The following is a 21,237-nucleotide window of genomic DNA, read 5'->3' as shown; positions in this document are numbered from 1 at the left end:
GTCCTGGTCAACTGCAAAGACTACTGTGAAGTAGAAAAATCTCGGAACCGTAAGAGCTCAGCTGCAAAGTGATAGGGCACACAAGTGAAAAAAACTGAAGAAACCCAGTGCTACAATACATTTTACAATATAATTATTTGTTCTGAGCACTTTTTTAAAAAAATGGAAGAGTTTACCACGGACGTCGTCTAACATGAGTTTATGAAGTTCTAATGTGTATTGGGGCCCCCTGACTCACTTGATGGCAGATGTCGGGGGAAAAATAATTATTTCCTCATAGATTGTAAGCTCTTTTGAGCAGGACCCTCACTCACTTCTGATGTTTGAATTGTTAATTCGTTTTGTCACTATGTAATGTCTGATATCTTCTGTACATGTTTCCTCTGAATTGTGCGGTACTGCTGAATATGTTGGCGCTATGTAAAGATTATTATTATTATTATGTATTATTATCTGCAGACCATTGGCAATATATATATATATATATATATATATATATATATATATATATATATATATATATACACACATACTCTATATTAAAAAAGGGGAATTATTCCTATGGTTTATTCAGTGAAGGAAAGGTAGATAATTTTTTCACCCATTTGTGCTGACCATCGGAATAAAGTTTCTAGCTTTCCTTTCCAAAGTAACCATTGGACTGCTGCCTCTTTTTGTAATTTTCTATCATTCGAAGACAGAGCCGAGGACGGACCTAGCAACTAGTGATGCGCTGGTTTCCTTGGTTTTATATAAATATATATATATATATATTTATTTATTTTTTTCTACTTCACAATAGTCCTTGCAGTTGATCAGGTCTTAACCCCTTAGTGACCAGCCCATTTTAGGCCTTAATGACCAAGCTATTTTATTCGTTTTTCTATAGTCGCATTCAAAGAGCTATAACGTTTTTATTTTTTCGTCTACATAGCTGTATGAGGACTTGTTTTTTGCGGGATTAGTTGTGCTTTTTAATAGCACCATTTTTGGGTACATATAATTTTTATATTAACTTTTATTAACCTTTTTGGGGGGGATTATAAAAAAAACCTGAAATTCCGCCATTGTTCTATGCGTTTTTAAATTGACGCCGTTCACTATGCGACGTAAATAACATGTTACCTTTATTCTATGGGTCGGTACGATTACGGCGATACCACATATGTAGAGTTTTTTTTATGTTTTACGACTTTTGCACAATAAAAACACTTTTGAACTAAAATTATTTGTTTTTGCATCGTCGCTTTCCAAGAGCCGTAATTTTTTTATTTTTCCATCAACGTAGTTTTGAATGGTACTCTTTTGGGGTACATGGGACTTATTGATTCATTTTTATTATTACTTTTTTGGGGGGCAATGGAAAAAAATTGCAATTTCGCCATAGTTTTTTGCATTTTTTTTTTACGGTGTTCACTTTGCGGTTTAAATTACATATTAACTTTATTAATGGAGTCATTACGGTCTCGGCGATACCACATATGTGTACTTTTTTTTTTTTTTTACACTTTTACTAAATAAAACCACTTTTTATGGAAAAAAATGGTTTTATTTATTTTTTTACTGTACTTTTTATTAATAATCTTTATTTCACTTTGATGACTTATTTTATTAGTCCCACTAGGGGACTTTACTGTGCGATATTCCGATCGCTGCTATAATGCTCTGGTATACTTCGTATACCAGACCATTATTGCCTGTCAGTGTAAATCTGACAGGCAATCTGTTAGGACGTGCCTCCGGCGCGTCCTAACAGGCATATGTCCAGGGCAGACCTGGGGGCTTTTATCAGTCCCCCGGCTGCCATGACACCCCATCGGAGACCCGCGATTGCATTTGCGGGCCGCCGATGGGTGACAGAGGGAGCTCACTCCCTCTGTAAACAAAGTTAAATGCCGCGGTCGCTATTGACGGCGGCATTTAACGGGTTAAATGGCCGCGATCGAAGTAAACTTCGATCGCGGGCGTTGGAGCAGGAGCTCAGCTGTCATCAGACAGCAGAGCCCCGGCTCCTGCCTGCACGGGAGACCCGTGCAGGACTTAGACTAGGCTGACGTGAAAAGGCGTCAGCCTAGCCTAAAGCCCATTAGTGAATCACGTAAAAAGGCGTATTAGTGGTCACTAAGGGGTTAAACAGAATGTCCACAGTCTAATGTTTATGTTTGTATATGGAGACTGTATGGTTGCATGCTTGATTAAATGCACCTATTAGCAATGGGTATGGTCAAACAACTAAACCATTTAATTAGAAGCAATGGGAACATATGTATGCCACGTCTCACATGAGATAGATATAAAGATCAGCCATAACATTAAAACCACTGAAGAGGTGAAGTGAATAACATTGATTATTTAATTTCATTGACACCTGTCAAGGGTGGGGATTTATTAGGTAGCAAGTGAACAGTCAGTACTTGAAGTTGATGTGTAAGAAGCAGGAAAAATGGGCAAGTGCAAGCAACTGAGTGACTCTAACAAGAGCTAAATTGTGACAACTGGGTTAGAGCATCTCCAGAACTGCAGGTCTTGTGGGGTGTTACCAGTATGCAGTGCTTAGTGCTTACTAAGTTTTCCAGGAAGGGACAACTGGTGAACCATCGAAAAAGTCATGGGCACCCAAGTCTCATTGATGCACATGGGGAGTGAAGGCTAGTCTGTCTGATCAAATCCTGCAGAAAAGCTGCTGTAGCACAAGTTGCTAAATAATTGGATGCTGGCTATGATAGAAAGGTGTCAGAACATACAGTGTATTGCCACTTGCTGCATATGGAGCTCTGTAGCTGGAGACCAGTCAGATTGCCAATGCTGACCCCTGTCCACCCCCGAAAGTGCCTACAATGGGCATGTAAGCATCAGAACTGGACACTGAAGCAATGGAAGAGGGTGGTCTGGTCAGATGAATCACATTTTCTTCATGTGGGTGGCCGGGATGTGTGTGTCACTTACCTAGGAAACAACTGGTACCAGTATGCACTATAGGTAGAAGGTAAGGCTTTGAAGGCAATGTTCTGCTGGCAAAACCTTGGGTCTTGCCATTCATGTGGATGTTACTATGACATGTGCCACCTACCTAAACATTATGGCAACCTAAACATGGCAACAGTATTCCCTAATGACAGCGGCCTCTCAATCTGATTGAGCATTTGCTGGAAGAACAAGTACAATCCATGGAGGCCCAACCTTGCAACTTACAGGAGTTAAAGGATCTGCTGCTATCATCTTGGTGCCAGTTACCACAGGACACCTTCAGAGATCTTGTGAAGTCTATGCCTTGATGGGTCAGAGCTGTTTTGGTGACATGAGGAGGCCCCATTGCTTATAGTCTTTATATATGTATTTGAGTGGGTTGCTGGACTTTATCCACTACAATTGAATACAGATTGGTGCAAACCATAAGTGAGTACATTATATCACCATACATCACGTCATTTCAGTCACTATTTGCGGGGCATTTAAAGCCATGCCCTGATTCGCACAGTAATGCCCACAAAGCCTCCAGAAACACCCACTTTGGGCACATCCCTAAATTGCAGTTTTACCTGCGCTTAGCTCCAGAACAGGTGGACACCACCTGCTACCATGTTCTCCAACACTCAGAAGCACTGCTCCTTCATGAGACATAACAACTGGCAGCCTATTTGCAGACCAGCAGAATACTGGCACAAATGCATTGTTCAATATGCCCAAGTTTAAAGAATACAGAACTGTCAGGCGATGAAGCGGTTAAGGAAAAATGTGGCATTTAGTCCTTTGTACGATTCATATTATCAACCCTTGTAAACAGATATTTCCACTAATCCAATTACAGTTAAGGTCCTTAAGTTAATAAATTACCGTACACACTAGATTTAATTCCTCCACCCAGAATTAAATTAGAAGTGGGGAATCTTGGAAGAGAATTGTTAGAAGATAAAACTATTAAATGTATTATCTCTGCTCCACATATAATATCTGTTTTATGCTGATCAATGAACGAGATAGCCCTTAGACAACTAGAAATGGAATGACAAAATCAAAGTTTAGTAACATCAATGAGATGGGAAGCTGAGTATATCAATGAGGTAGAATGTAGAGCTGATGGCGGTAGATAGAGATCTCCAGAGTAATCAATTCTGTGTTCATAATTTACTTTCTATGACTCATTCTATGTATTAAAAAGGAAATTGCTATTAAATATGAATAGTTTGTGTACACTACAGCCTTAGTTTTCTTCTGCTACATTCATGGCAAACATGTAAAAAAGTGTCTGCCAAATTTAGAATTTGTCTATATATCCTATGTAAAAGACATCACCCAAAATCTATAAAAAGGCTATATGTACACATGGGGGTAAAACTTTGCTTAACTATTGCACTCACAAAAAAGCATGGTTTAATTAAAATGTTCTTCTTTTAAAAGGAAGTTCCTTCTTTTTCTATGTTGGGTGGAGATCCTTTTGAAAATGTTACAATTGTTTTTTTTTAAACCTTTCTTCCCAAATATCATGTAAAAAAAAAAAAAAAGTCAGTGTTCACCTTGCACCACTATGACTTGATGAGTGGCATGTAAAAAGTTAACTCACACAAATCCATAAAAGTAACTTACAATAAGAGTACTGTAGTAAAAAAAACCTTGTCATTTTTTACTATATCTTTAGACTACAAGATGCACAGGTCTATAGGATGAACCCAAGTTAAGACACTCGAAAAAAGGAAAAAAATATTTTAGACAAATCCAGACATCTATGATAGTTTAGGGTAGTGAAAGGATAGCTACTCTGGTGGCCTACGGTAGTAGAGGGGTTATTGCCTGCTCTGCTGGTGGTCTAGAGCAGTGGAGGGATTAATGCTTCAATCTCTGGTGGTCCAGGTTTATGGAAGGGTTAATGTCTACTTCCCTGGTAGTCTAGGGTAGTGTTGGGTCAATGCCACCATTCTTGGTGGTCTTATCTGTCAAAACATTAAAGTGTCATGTCTCTTAGAGGTTACTCTTACTCTTCTCATACTTTTAGTAGGTGCAGCACAGTTAATGATCATAGACTTAGGGGTTCTTGACTTAGGAACATTGAGAAATGCTGGTCTAGGGTAATGGAAGAGTTAATTTGCCCTTCCTTGGTGGTCTAGGGTAGAAGAGGGGCAGATACCTGGTGTCAATGGTTTCTTTTCAGTACCTCCACAGCCTCCAGCAATGTGTCCTGTCTCTCTCACTGCGTTCAGCTTTCTCTTCCTGCACTTATCATACAGATCTTTGCTGGGCCGGGATAGTAAGGACTATGTGGCTGTGAACAGTTTCCCCTATGGTTAGGCAAAGCGTTTTATGAGTGATCTGCCTGATCATTAAAGTGTACCATGATGTGTATGTACTGGAGAACAGTGGCGTCCCGACTTAGAGGAAGACCACGCCACTGCTATAGTACCTGTTTGTGGTGAGCCCGAGCCCTGAAGATCTCCTGCTTTCCAATAGAGTCATATGTTCCTGCAGCCATCACTTGTGGGAGCAAAGTGCAGAGATTTTTACAGGTTCCATTAACCCCTTAATGACCGGGCCATTTTGCACGTTAATGACCAAGGATTATTTTTTGTTTTTTCACGGTCGCATTCCAAGAGTCGTAACTCTTTTTTTATTCCGTCGACATAGCCATATAACGGCTTGTTTTTTGCGGGACGAGTTGTATTTTGTAATTGTACCATTTTTAGATGCTTATAACATATTGATTAACTTTTATTAACTTTATTTTAGGAGAGAATTGAAAATAAGCAGCTATTCCAGCATTAATTTTCACGTTATAAATTTACGCGGTTTACTATGCAGCGTAAATAACATGTTAACTTTATTCTATGGGTCGGCACGATTACAGGGATACTAAATATGTAAAGGTTTTATATGTTTTTTCTACGTTTGCACAATAAAAACCCTTTTAGAAAAAAATTACTTGTTTTTGCATCGCCGCGTTCCAAGAGGCGTAACGTTTTTATTTTTCCGTCGATGTGGCCGTACGTGGGCTTGATTTTTGCGGGACAATGTGTAGTTTTTATTAGTACTATTTTGGGGTACATAGGACTTATAGATTAACTTTTATTTTATTTTTTATGGGGGGAATGGGAGAAAAGAGAGAATTTTGACGTTGTTTTTTGCGTTTTCTTTGGACGCCGTTCATCCGGCGGTTTAATTAATATGTTCATTTTATTGGTCAAGTTGTTACGAACGCAGGGATACCATATATGTGTATGTGTGATTTGTTTTGACCGTTTTACTAAATAAAACCACTTTTTGGGCCAAAAAAGTAGTTTTATTTGACTTTGACTGTAATTATTTATTTTTTTTTTTCACAAACTTTATTTAACTGTTTTACATTTTTTTTTTTTGTCCCACCAGGGGACTTCACTATGCGATGTGCCGATCGCATATATAATGCTTTGGTATACTTCGTATACCAAAGCATTATTGCCTGTCAGTGTAAAACTGACAGGCAATCTGTTAGGTCATGCCTCCGACATCGCCTAACAGGCAGATGCTGAAGGCAGACCTGGGGGTCTTTGTTAGATCCCCGGCTGTCATGGAAACCGGACGGCGACCCGCGATTTGTTTGCGGGGGCGCCGATCGGGTGACAGAGGGAGCTCCCCCCTCTGTCAAACACATTAAATGCCGCTGTCACTATTGACAGCGGCATTTAATGGGTTAAACTGCCGGAATCGGCGCGCGCTTCGATTCCGGCAGTTGCAGCAGAAGCCAGGCTGTGTATAACAGCCGTGCTCCTGCCGCTGATCGCGTGGGTACAGTCTCAGTACCCGCGCCATCACAGGACGGATATATCCGTCCTCCTGCGCGAACTAGCAGCTGCTGAGGACGGATATATCCGTGCTTCGGCATTAAGGAGTTAAGTTCAATAGTAGTTTCAGCTTTTCAGTAATTGCGGCAATAAACCGTGACTTGACCGCACCGTGTGACTAGACTATTATAAGACTTGAGAATTGGCAGTCTCTCTGCAGCATTTCTGTAACATAATGAGAATGCTATGAATTTGAAAACCTGCAACATTCTCTGAATTTTGCGCAGATTTCTGCAACAATTCTGACATGTTTTAGCTTTCTCACTCCATCCCCCCTCACATGGTCTCTCTGCACTGTGTAATATGATCTCTCAGTTGGAAGCTCTTATGATTTTCAAGACTCATAACCATTCTTGTTTTTCAGTGAGTACAGAGATTCTGAACAGCTACTGATAATGCAACAGCCAGATAAGGGGGAAAGAGGCATCTAATAAGAGGAGAATGACGCATAATTATGCTGCGGGTGGGAGGTCATTAACACAAGCTGCCATAGAAATGTACTGTAGCACTCACATGAGCTGAGCCCATGCCATCAGCAGTGGGTATCAACTGTAACATACAGCTGGCACCTTACTGAAACGGCCGGAATTGGAGCTCCTATCGCAGCCATGTAATACCTTCTAAGGAGTTTGACAGAGGGAGGGGGCTCCCGCTGTCAGCCTATCAATGCCACCGACGGGCTGCCATGGCAACATGGGGCCTAACAAAGGCCCCCATGTCTCTGAGCCTATTAGAACCTGCCAGAAAACAAGCCCTCCTGTAGCTATGTCAATGTCGGAAATAAAAAAAAGTTATGGCTCTTGGAATGCGGTGATGAAAAAAAACAAAAGAAAAACGAAGTGTCCCTAAGGCTAAAACTGTCTGCGTCCTTGAGGAGTTAATAAGATATATTGTAAAGTTCAATATTAATGCATGCAATATTGATTTATAGAAAAAACAATTAAACAATAGGTGTGCTTTAAGGTAAAGGTCAGAGGCATCTGCCACCTGCCCCCATGACTGCAGACTATAAAATGTTCACCATTTTCTTGCAAAAAAAATTCTTCAACCTTAGAATTTGAGACTTGCCCAGAAGTCTAAAAAAAAGTTTCTTTGAAACTTTCACATTTCTTTTCTCCAATGGTCATTAATGACTAGTCTATTACAACTGCGAGCTCAGTTTTCATTGCTCTACTCCAAAATGCGTTGCTTAAAGAGATTTGTTTTTCATTTCCTGGGTCATGGATTAAATGTTCCTCTCACTTTGTAAATAGGTGACTATTAGAATAATTGTGCTGCAGCGGTGACTACGTAAATGTCACAATAGATTTTCATCATTATTTTGCTATTGAGGGAAGAACACAACACATCCTAGTTTTTGGATACAATGTTTTACAGCAGCAATTATGCTGGGATTGTAACACATCAGGACCATCATGAAATGTTTCTTTTGTAAACGGTTATCATGATTAAAAGCGAAGGCTGCTCAATAAAATATTTATATGTCGTCATAAAGGCAGCGATAATTTGTAGGTTTCATTAGCCGAATGCTAAATGGTTTCCAGAGTTCATGTTTGACTCCTTTATGATTTTTCCTCTATATAATATCCTATTAAACCAATATTTTGTCGCAACTTTCATATGTCCAGATTCTGGAAAACTTCCTCGAGCATCCATAGCATCCATCATTTTGGTCGTCCTTTTATTCCTTTCCTGGGCTACGATATGCTGGATTCTACTTTGCAGAGGGTAAGTAAGATTTGTTGTAATTTCCACTAATTGTATATTTGTTCATTGTCAATCATTTAGAGAACAAACCCAACTCAACTGAAAGAAAGACACGGCGCTTCATAGCATAGTACTGTGTAGGAAGAGAAGTAGTGGATTGCATAGGGTTAATGCCCAATATGCTCACCTTGTGAGTTTCCGCTGTACGGGCAATACCCAATAATGCCCTGCTGTGTCCACTGCTTCATTCGCAACATGAATCACTGCGAAGGCATCTCATAGATGTATTCCGTTACGTCCAGGCCCCCATAACAAACCTGTAGCATAATATAACTATGGTATCCAGCTAGTTGTACCGTCAGTACCTAACCAAACATCTACTGTTGATGCATCGCCACGTCTGTACCAGTCGACTATGATTCATGACTGTGTCATATGGTCCCTATGTGCACGAACAACTTAGAGAATAGCCCGTTTTTTCCCATAACCGGCTCCTAAAACAGCATGTTGCGACTAAGGCTGGGTTCACACGACCTATTTTCAGACGTAAACGAGGCGTATTATGCCTTGTTTTACGTCTGAAAATAGGGCTACAATACGTCGGCAAACATCTGCCCATTCATTTGAATGGGTTTGCCGACGTACTGTGCAGACAACCTGTCATTTACGCGTCGTCGTTTGACAGCTGTCAAACGACGACGCGTAAAAATACAGCCTCGTCAAAAGAAGTGCAGGACACTTATATACATTATATGCAGGACACTTCTTTCAGACGTAATTTGAGCCGTTCTTCATTGAACTCAATGAAGCACAGCTCAAAATTTACGGCTGTCAGAGAAGCCTCGCAAAATGCGAGGAGGAGCAATTACGGCTGAAACGAGGCAGCTGTTTTCTCCTGAAAAGAGTCTGTCTTTTCAGACGTAAATGCCTGCTATCGTGTGCACATACCCTAATCGCTACGATAATGAACATATCCCTGTTTCTCTGGCAGCATCTATATGCTGTACCATTGATCCTGTTGGCTACATCGCACCCCACTGTTTTCTTTGTTAACACGTCTCCACTTACTTAGCCACTGCTCCCAAAACGGTTACTAGGTAACAGAAAAAAATATACACGTAAGTTTAGTATTACAAACATCCTACTATCTTTTCATCCAGTATCCTTGTATCCATACTGTATATAGATTTATATTTATTTACGGATCTATTTGCCCATATGACATCATGTTAACCTCCTCTGACTTTTCTACCCCTCTCCCGCACTTTATGCTTGTTATAGCTATATAAACTAGCTGTTATGTATCTTCGGTACACACCGGATAAATGGCAACTGTCCGTTGCCGTAACGCATAGTGGTTTTAATAAATGTCTTTTATGCTTTTACTTGACTACTGAGCTTGATCCTGCAGCGGTAGCTTTACCTGTTATTTTTTGCTATTTTAATTTACTTAGCTAACAGGACTCTCGTAGATCCTCATGTGCAAATGACTGACAATGTAATGCCACCAGCCTGCCAGTATCTGAATGCCCTTGTGAGTGTATATGAGCCTTTCTATCTGTATCTGTGTATCTCTACCTCTACCCGTGTGTGTGAAGCTCCATCTGCCAGCTCTTCCTCTCTGGATATCATTGTCAATCACGGTCTGTCTTTATCCCATTAAACTGTATTGTTCCACATTGATCCCTATACAAAGTGAAGGCTCTGTTTAGTTGACATAAATAATGAATGCATACGTAAGATGCTTATTATTTTCAGTATATATCAAGAGGATATGCATTATGTTGTTTAGTGTTCTGTTCCTGTGGGAGAAGCTATAGGGATGGCAAAGGCTCCTTTGCCACATAAAAAGACACTAGTATTAAAATATTATGTGGTCAGTGGGGGGGGGGGGGGGCCGTACAGATTTTACAGTGGGGTCTAGGAGCTTCAAGTTACGCCTCTGTTATGTTTCCAGGTTATGTTATATTGATATTATAGCAGTTCTTTTTACAGTTTTCATGGGTTTACTATATAAGATATTCCCTAAAATATTTTGAAAAAAAGAGGTGCATGATTGTACTGCACATCTTGAAGGGATATTGTGATCATAGACATTTATGATGTATTCTTAAAGTGAATGTCCACCCTTGAACACATGGCTCTGCCATGGCAATGCGCCCGTGCTCTTCCGGCTGCTCTGTGCACAGGTGGCCTCCTGTGATGATATTTCATCACATGTGACCGCTGTAGCCAATCACACCCTGCAGCAGTCACGTGAGGCAGGCTGTACAGACACCGGTCGAGGGCATGGACGCTTTGTTATGTTATCGTCAGGAGAAGTCAATATAGTCTTTTTTTCTGTCGGATGTTTTCTGCAGCAGTCAATTTAGCATAATATCTACACACAATTTGGTGCGAATATTCAGCCGGATTTTCCTGTGGGTTCTGGGACACATTGCAGAATTTGTCATGCTGTGTGAACATAGCCTAAAGATTTTTAGGGTTGTTTGGTTCCTTAGTTTACCCCCAAAATGTTTTGTATCTTTTTTAGCGAGACAAATAGGCCTTTTTTATTATGTAACATTGGAGCATTAATTAATTGGATATTAATTAATTGTATAGGATTTTTTCAGGGAAAAATGGTCAGAAACAAGAAAAAAAACAGTTTTTCCTCATTTTATCGTGCTATGCTTTAAAGTAGCTTTTTCAATTAATAATATTTACTCCAAAAAATGATTCTCTGATTCTTTCCTGAATATTGATGTCAAATATGTGTACATTGTGTAATATTTGACTTCACTATAGCGCCGAGAACAAAAACCCTATTTCAGCTTTAAATGTATCTCCCTCCCTTAACCCCTTAAGGACGCAGCCTAGTTTTGGCCTTAAGGCTCAGAGCCCATTTTTCAAATCTGACATATTTCACTTTATGTGGTAATAACGTCGGAATGCTTAAACCTACCCAAGCGATTCTGAGATTGTTTTCTCGTGACACATTGGGCTTCATGTTCGTGGTAAAATTTGGTCGATATATTCAGTGTTTATTGGTGAAAAATTGCAAAATGTAGAGAAAATTTTGAAAAAATTGCATTTTTCTGAATTTAAATGCATCTGCTTGTAAAACAGACGGTTATACCACCCAAAATAGTTACTAGTTCACATTTCCCATATGTCTACTTTAGATTGGCATCGTTTTTTGAACATTTTTTTATTTTTCTTGGACGTTACAAGGCTTAGAACATAAACAGCAATTTCTCATATTTTTAAGAAAATTTCAAAAGCCTTTTTTTTAAGGTACCTCTTGAGTTCTGAAGTGGCTTTGTGGGGCCTATGTATTAGAAACCCTGATAAAACACCCCATTTAAAAAACTAGACCCCTCAAAGTATTCAAAACAGCAGTTAGAAAGTTTTTTAACCCTTCAGGCATTTCACAGGAATTAAAGCAAAGTGGAGGTGAAATTTGCAAATTTCATTTTTCTTGCTGAATTTCAATTTTATTCATTTTTTTTTCTGTAACACAGAAGGTTTTACCAGAGAAACACTACTAAATATGTATTCTCCAGATTCTGCAGTTTTTAGAAATGTCCCACATGTGGCCCTACTGCGCTCGTGGACTAAAACACAAGCCCTAGAAGCAAAGAAGCACCTAGTGCATTTTGAGGCCCCTTTTTTATTAGAATATATTTTAGGCAGCATGCCAGGTTTGAAGAGGTGTTGAGGTGTCAAAACAGTAGGAATCCCCCAATAGTGACCCCATTTTGGAAACTACACCCCTCAAGGAATTCATTTAGGGTTGTTGTTACCATTTTGACCGCACAGTTTTTTCACAGCACGTATTTGAATTGGGCTCTGAAATGAAAAAAATGTCATTTTTTCAAATAAAATGTCATTTGTGATCAAAATTTCTTATTTTCACAAGGAACAAAATACCCCATTTTGTTGCCCAATTTGTCCTTAGTGTGGCAATACCCCATTTGTGGTGATAAACTGCCGTTTGGGCCCATGGGAGGGCTCAGAAGGAAAGGAGCGCTATATGTTTGTTGGAGTCCAGATTTTGTTGGATTGGTTTTCGGGTGCCATGTCGCATTTGCAGAGCCTCAGAGGTATCAAAGCAATGGAAACCCACCAAAAGTGACCCCATTTTGGAAACTACACCCCTCAAGGAATTCATTTATGGTTGTTGTTAGCATTTTGACCACACAGTTTTTTCACAGCACCTATTTCAATTGGGCTGTGACATTAAAAAAATGACATTTTTTCCAATAAGATGTAATTTTTTACCAAAATTTCTTATTTTCACAGGGAACAAAATACTCAATTTTGTTGCCCAATTTCTCCTGAGTGCATCAATACCCCATTTGTGGCAATAAACTGCCGTTTGGGCCCATGGGAGGCCTCAGAAGGGAAGGAGCGCTGTGTGTTCTTTGGAGTACAGATTTTGCTGGTTTGGTTTTCGGGTGCCATGTCGCATTTGCAGAGCCCCAGAGGTATCAAAGCAATGGAAACCCACCAGAAGTGACCCCATTTTGGAAACTACACCCCTCAAGGAATTCATTTATGGGTAATGTGACCATTTAGACTCCATAGTTTCTTCACAGAACTAATTTGAATTGGGCTGGGAATTAAAAAAATATATATTTTTTCCAATAATATGTCATTTTAGCTCAAAAATTCTTATTTTCACAAGAAATAAAATACTCCATTCTGTTGCCCAATTTGTCCTGAGTGCGGAAATACCCCATTTGTGGTGATAAACTGCCGTTTGGGCCCATGGGAGGGCTCAGAAGGAAAGGAGCGCTGTGTGTTCTTTGGAGTCCAGATTTTGCTGGATTGGTTTTCGGGTGCCATGTCGCATTTGCAGAGCCCCAGAGGTATCAAAGCAATAGAAACCAACCACAAATGACCCCATTTTGGAAACTACACCCCTCAAGGAATTCATTTATGGGTGTTGTGACCATTTTGACCCCATAGTTTTTTCACAGAACTTATTTGAATTGGGCTGGGAATGAAAACAAAATTATTTTTTTCAAATAATATGTAGTTTTGGCTGAAAATTTCTTATTTTCACAAGAAACAAAATACCCCATTCTGTTGCGCAATTTGTTCTGAGGGCCGCAATACCCCATTTGTTGTGATAAACTGCCATTTGGGCCCATGGGAGGGCTCAGAAGGAAAGGACCACCATTTGGCCTACTGGGGATTTTCTAGTGCGAAGTCATGTATGCAGAAGCCCCTGAGGTACCAGAACAGTTGAAACCCCCAAGAAGTGACCCCGTTTTAAAAACTACACCCTTAAGGCATTCATCTAGAGGTGTAGTGGCCATTTTGACCGGAGACCTACACCCCATAAACTGTAATGTGGGTTCTCCCGGGTATGGCAATACCCTACATGTGGCTGTTATCAGCTGCCTGGACACACAGCAGGGATCAGAGGGGAAAGACGAGGGGGGATAAGCTGTGTGGAGTGCATCAGGGTAAGTAAAATTGGGGTAAATTATAAACCAAGGGATGTATGATAAATTTTAAAACACTTTCATACAGAGCTCTGGTTATTCGGGACACGTGTCACATTGATATATTGTGTCCTCCCTTACCCCCTCTTATAGCAGACTTTGCACCTCTTTTGACTTTTTCCCTTCTTGCCAGTTTGGGGAACTTCTCCTGGAAAGTGTTGCCCTGGTACGATGCGTGTGGGCTCGCTTCCAGAAGTACTGGGTGCCCCCCCCTTCTTGGTCCCTAAAGATTAGGTTCTTGATAATCACCTCTTGAAATTCCAGGAAAGTTCCCGTCTGGCCTGCACATCGACGTAGCATGTACGCATTGTACAATGCCATCTGTATGATGTGCCCGGCCAGCTTCTTATACCACACCGCATGGCGCTGTAGGGCTTCAGGGCTTGATCTTACAAGTCCATCCCTCCCATGTACCTATTGTAGTCCAGGATGCAGTCTGGTTTGGGGGTGGCCTTTCCTTCATATATCCTAAACCTGTAGGTATACTCTGATGCACTCTCACAGCTTATACATCTTCACGCCATACCTTGCCCTCTTACCCGGCAGGTACTCGCGGAATTGAACCCTCCCTTTAAAATGTACCAGGGACTCATCAATAGAAATACACTTCTCAGGGGTGTATGCTTGGGAAAACCGGGCACTGGAACGGTCTAATAGGGGTCTCCGTTTATACAAACGGTCAAAACTGGGGTCATCTCGGGGTGGGCACGGCTCATTATCAGTATAATGTAAGAAGCGAAGTATTGCCTCATTTATTTATTTTTTTAGGTTCCAGTTCAGTTCTGAAGTTGCTTTGAGGGGCCCATATATTAGAAACCCCTATCAAACACCCCATTTTAGAAACTAGACCCCTCAAAGTATCCACAACAGCATTTAGAAAGTTTATGAACCCTTTAGGTGTTTCACGGGAATTTAGAGCAAAGTAGAGGTGAAATTTACATTTTTTTTTTTGTCAGAAAATCCTCTTTATACCATTTTTTTTATAACACAAAAGGATTTATCAGAGAAACGCAACTTAATACGTATTGCCCAGATTCTGCAGTTTTGAGAAATATCCCACATGTGGCCCTCGTGCGGTAATGGACTGAAGCATCGGCCTCCGAAGCAAAGGAGCACCTAGTGGATTTTGAAGCCTCTTTTTTATTAGGCACCATGTCCGTTTTGAAGAGGTCTTGTGGTGCCAAAACATTGGGAACCCCCCAAAAGTGACCCCAATTTGGAAACTAGACCCCTTGAGGAATCCATTGGAGTTTTCTTGGGGTGCATGCGGCTTTTTGATCAGTTTTTATTCTATTTTTAGGTGGCGTGGTGACTAAAAAACAGCAATTGTACGATTGTTTTTTTTTTCGTTTTTTTTTACAGCGTTCACCGTGCGCTATAAATGACATATTCACTTTATTCTGCGGGGCGATACGATTACGGCGATACCAGATGTTTATAGTTTTTTTTATGTCTTATGGCGTTTGCACAATAAAATAAGTTTTGTAAACAATCATTCACTTTTGGTGTTACCTTATTCTAAGAGGCATAAAGTTTTTATTTTTCAATCAATAAAGCCGTGCGAGGACTTATTTTTTGCGTAACGAACTGTAGTTTCGATCAGTACCATTTTTAGGTACATGCGACGTTTTGATCTCTTTTTATTCCATTTTTTGGGAGGTGAAGTGACCAAAGAATTGTGATTGTGGTTCGGTTTATTATTTTATTTTTTTACGGCGTTCACCGTGCGGGATAAATAATGAAATAATTTTGTAGTTCAGGCCGTTACGGACGCGGCGATACCAATTATGTATAGTTTATTTGTTTTTTTATATATTTTTATTAATAATAAAGGACTGATAAGGGAAAAAGGGGGATTTTTACTTTTAATACTTTTAAATCTTTTATTTTCTTATTTTTACACAACTTTTTTTAACTTTTTTTTTACTTTATTACTTTGTCCCACTAGGGGACATGAGGGCAGGAGGCCCTGATCGCTATTCTAATACACTGCACTACATGCGTAGTGCAGTGTATTAGAACTGTCAGCTACTCACTGACAGCAAGCATAGTGGGTCCTGACGTTGTCAGGACCCACTAGGCTTCCGTCTATGGCATCGCCGGACGCCATTGTTTGGTGTCCGGTTGCCATAGTCACCATCGCCGGCCGCTATCGCGTAGCAGGCCGGCGATGGCAGCTTAACCCCTAAAAAGCCGCGATCTCTATAGAACGCGGCTTTTAAGGGGTTAATCAGCGGGGACACAGCGATCGGTCCCCGCTGTAGGAGCTGTGACAGCTGCTGAACAAGACAGCAGCGTCACAGCTCCTGTATGTGTCGGGAGGACGGCCGAAACGGCCGTTACTCCCGAGACGTACTATTACGGCATGGAGCGCGAACGATACAGCTGCCATGACGTAATAGTACGTCAAGGAGCGGGAAGGGGTTAAGTTTAGACACAGCATCTGTACATGGGTGATAATGACTCAAGTACAGACATTTACATATGAACCATAACATAAGTGGCTTTGCGATGCCAGATATCTCGACCGGTGTGTTGGAAGTATTCTGGCCAGGAATTCTGGCCCTAGGCAAACTCCTGACGGCATTGTCTATATATTGGCAGTGACTTTAGGAGCTTTGCCATGGAAGATCCCAACGTCACTGTTCATCTTTGGAGGCACTCTGGCCGGTGACTCAGACACAACCCATACAGTGACACCCCTCGACCACAAGAACTTTAAAGCAGTCAAAGTCCCCGGCTGCTACCTCTGCCCAGGGAAGGTACATCACTGGAGCTGCATGGGTAGCCCCAATGACGTAATGACGGCCAGTTATATCACTGAGGCTACCCTAGGGAAGCTCCAGTGACATAGCTTCCCCATGCAGAGACAGCAGTCAGTGGCGGAACTACTACTATAGCAGCCATAGCGGCTGCTAAGGGGCCCACGGCATGAGTGGATGCCCGGTTGTCTGGTGCTAGTGACTGCCACATTCAATTGTCCTCAGGACGCAGATAAAACTGAAAATTATAGCGGAGCAGGGAGGTAGCACCCTGCTCCGCTATTCACTAGGCTACGGGCCATGTTAGGCCTGAAGACTATAAAACGCTGGGACAGGATCACTGTGCAGGCTGGTGCAATGATATCACTGGATCAAACCGGCCTATGCAATGGTTTGTCTCATAGGTTACAAGATGAACATGGCTGAGGAGGCTGTGGAGCAGCTCCGTTCCTCACTGTAACGGGGCTAGGTGAGTACAATTATTTTTATTTGTTTGGGGGGATGTGTTGCACTGTCTACAAGGGGGGTAGTGTTCCCCTATCTACATGGGGCCCAGTCAAAAGATTGCTATGGGGCCCAGTCTTTCCTAGTTACGCCCCTGACAGCAGCCGTGGACTCCAGCTACTTTAAAAGCACCTGAGAGCTTCGGCTGTATAGATCTTGCAGTTGCGAAGGATAGGACAACTGTGCAGGCGGACAGGGCAGCATCTGATGCTATAGGAAGCTCCAGCGATAACGTCACTGGAGCTTCCTGACTCAAATATTTAGTGTATGTCTGTGACGGACGACATAGAATGGCATCCGAAACCCATAGGCCCCATGTTAAAAAAAAATGTGTATACAATTTTTTTGGGGATCTGGTGGGATGGAAAAGTGTAGTCTACTACATTACTAGTCCATCCGGCTAATGGAGGCCTATAAACACATTTAGTGTGTTCATCAGGATCTTTCCCTACATACACGCTAAACATAGAGCCGAAACACATTGTGAACAAGGCCTTAGGCACTTTCCAAAATACCAAGGTCAAGACTATAGACCATAAATTAAAAAAGAGATCAGATCTGTTAGTTGATCCCGAACAATACCTTTTATCTATTCCTATTAGATCTAAATTCTGTTCAACTACTAATCCTAATAGCAGCACTACACCAACCCTTTGTTTGTGTATACTTATGGTACCTGCAAAGCGTGAAACTTCTTTTCCAAAAAGAAAAAAGTTTGCAGCTGTAATAAAATATTCACCCAGGAACTTCAATATGAAGATGAATGAATGTTTCATTATAAAGGTGTTAGAGATTGATCAAACTAAGGCCTTATGCACATGACTGAATTATGGATCCATGTCATGTGCATCTGTAATACGGTGTCCATAGACTGCTATGAGCTTATACTGTACCTCTATTTGTCTCAGTTTTTTATACAGAGACACACATAAGTTTTTTCTCATGTATTCCGTATGGATCTGTGAGAAGAAAATTGTTGCATGCTCCATGCCACATTATGTAGATATTCTTTCCTAGAAGCATTGCTTGGTTCATAAAGGAGTCACCCTATAGCTGCACACATGTGCCTGCGCATCCGTAATACAGACCTATAGGGAGTCCGTGCACCATCATACAATCTGTACACATGGCATTGTGGTGTGCATGAACTCACATCTGTTTGCTGATTTGGCTCCATAGTCATTGAGGGAAGGTGCCAGGACATTGACCAGATTGTAAGCCTGCATTTTCTATAGTATACCCAAGTAGTTGACTTTCTGGGACATTTAAAAAGCTTGCTTTAGGCAGGGGATGTCCTAAAAATAACAAAATAAGGGACATTAACCTGGTGAATCCCCCGCCGTTGCTGCCCACTGGCCTGTGTACTTCTACAGGAAGTAATGTCTCTTTCAGTCCATGTGACCGCTGCAGCCAATCACTGGCCTTACTGGTGATACTGGCAAGAACCAAGCATTATCGCTGTGGCCAGTGATTGCCTGCAGCAGTCACATGGATGGAACGGGATGTCATCACTTCCTGTAAAAGCAAACAGACTGTTGGGGAACAGCGGCGCTGTAGCAGCGGTTGAATTAACAGGTGGCTATTACTTATTTTGATATTTTAGCACATTAAGGCAGGGGCCTTAAGCCAAACTTTTTAATGTCCTGAACAACACCATTAAGACATTATTATATGGATCGCCTCTTGTTTCATGTCCGTGATACACGTTAACCATAACATGAAACATAGTATAATAATATTCAACATCATACTGTGTGGCCCCTATTGACTGTAGTAGAAACATTAGGGCAGTGGCGACCACCCTGCATATGGGATCCTGAGAAGTTAGATTGCTAGACCTGTAATACGTCCTCCCCACTCCAGTCCACAATTTGAAACAGTAAAGAAATGCCGCCCACATGTAAATTATTTTACAAATTTGGCAGCATCGGAGTAAAGTAAAACATGTCATATAAATGACACTATTGATGCATGACTTCTAATATTTACTGTACTCTGAAAAACCCAGACTAAGCCAATGACAGATTCTGAGAATGAGATGCTATAAACTTAACTTGAAGACAGGAATGATTGAAATGACTGATCTAAGGAAATACCCAACTTGTTCTACAGTCTTGTTCCATGTCTATAGTACATTCACTCTGGAACCTGCTGTGCAAGTTCAGGGTGCCAGAAACAAAAAAGAAAATTGCTTCCATATCATCCTTTAGAGAGAGAAACATAAAATAGTGTATAGGTCTTACATCAGTTGATTCATCTTTTCCACCCAAGCATTTATTAAACTCCGTCATTGCCCAGCAAGACACCATCAGAAGCTGCTCTATGTATCTTCTGCCTATTCTGCTAAGACTGGAGTTAGATCTAAGTAATGACTTGCATCGAGCAATCTATAGCACAAAAGTGTTGCATAACATTCGTGCCATTCAAGAGTAAAAGTATCTTCTTGGAACAAGCTCACCGCCGAGGGAGTGTAAGAATTAACAACAGCACATTTCTTTATTGGGGTTTCCCAGTGTCTAAATTATCAATTTGGGGTCAAAATTGCTAAATAGCAAACTGTGCAATACACTTAACTTACAAATTTTACTACGGGCATCCTGCACTGCTTCTTTGTTTTCTCCATTCATGCTGCCATGCTGGCATAGTGGCAATAGGGCAAGTCACACAGTGGTAGTGTACATCCACACATAGCGGATATCTATATATAACATTTCCCTGGTCCCCTGTCATTTTCTGGCCTTCAGCATTGACAAATAATTTACAGCAAAATCCGCAGTACTTGCCTTTGCTTGCGGATTTCTTTTTCCCCCTTTAATATGATGGGGGAAAAAAAATATATGCACTTTCCGAAGCGGACATTAACCGGATGCAGATTTAAAAGTCGGCACGTCAGTTAGATTTCTGCACGGAAAATTTCACAACATGCGGATTCGATTTGTTTAAATACTGTATTCACTGCGTATTTTCTGTCTGCAATTCCAGACGTCAAATCTGCGGTAAATCTGTAATGTGTGAATGTAGCTGTAATGTTCCATCCATAGTGACATCAACTGATATAGCTAGCGATTGGCCGTTGCGGTAATCCGACACACAGTTGGACCTCAGAAGCGACGGAGGTCTGGAGCAGAATCTGCAAGGTCAGAATGTTGCAAATTTTGTTATTTGGGGCCCAAAATGAAACATTAAAATTCTGGAAAGCATCTAAAAGAATGCCCTTGATAGAAATAAAGGTCACAGTAGAATTCTATGTTTGCTGATTACCAATATGTGTACATAGTGGGGGAAATATAACAAAACTGGTGCAAAAAAAAATGGTGCTGTTGCCACTTTTCCCTTGCACGTATTTTGATAAATTCCCCCCATTGTGTTACACATTATACCCATTGGTGGCCTACACCCTAATGACAGAAGTCCTCATCTAGCTGTAGCCTAACTGTGTTTCTTATCATTGGTATATCACCCCTTGTTATACTGCATTTTAGAGAGACAGTATGTTATCATATCACAACAACTTCTTACCACAAGGTATTTTCTATAGCAGGAAATTCTCCTTCAAGACATCTGCTGACTCTCAGCGTGGAGAAGACCTGAAAATAACTTCATTAAAAATAGATTCTTCCAAGTGTCACAACATGTCTTTGTCACCGTACCCATCAATGATTGCAGAACCAAAGAAGATAAATTGTACAGTATAAAGGCCAACAATGTATTTAGAGACAAATAAAATGTGTTAGAAGGTTTGGCTGGACATATTTATTCATTTTCTACCAATAGTGTATCATAAAGATAAGCAAATTGAATGTTCATAACTGTTATAGCGTTATTAGTTTCTATGGAACCACATCACCAGATGATCCAGATGTTACTAGAGATGGTGGAATCCTATGGTGGAGCAAGACAACGGAAAGCGCTGACACAGATGTGAACTTAGCCTTATTCGCATTTTGGAGACTGAATTAA

At 40.8% G+C, this 21,237-nt stretch overlaps 1 protein-coding gene across 1 annotated transcript in view; it reads left to right on the top strand.

Moving 5' to 3' along the window:
* The window catches only part of TPO (thyroid peroxidase), a 202,309-nt gene extending 181,300 nt beyond the window's left edge, over nt 1-21,009 (top strand). Inside the window, exons 13-14 of the mRNA XM_075863906.1 lie at nt 8,438-8,537; nt 20,816-21,009. Coding sequence (XP_075720021.1) covers nt 8,438-8,537; nt 20,816-20,972 — 257 coding nt within the window. The 3' untranslated portion in view covers nt 20,973-21,009. The remainder of the gene's footprint in view (nt 1-8,437; nt 8,538-20,815) is intronic.
* The last annotated feature ends 228 nt before the right edge of the window (nt 21,010-21,237 follow it).

Source organism: Rhinoderma darwinii, chromosome 4 (genome assembly GCF_050947455.1).
Source record: "Rhinoderma darwinii isolate aRhiDar2 chromosome 4, aRhiDar2.hap1, whole genome shotgun sequence".
Taxonomy (NCBI): Eukaryota; Metazoa; Chordata; class Amphibia; order Anura; family Rhinodermatidae; genus Rhinoderma; species Rhinoderma darwinii.
Note: the sequence above shows the minus strand (reverse complement) of the source record. Positions and strands in the feature narration are given on the sequence as shown.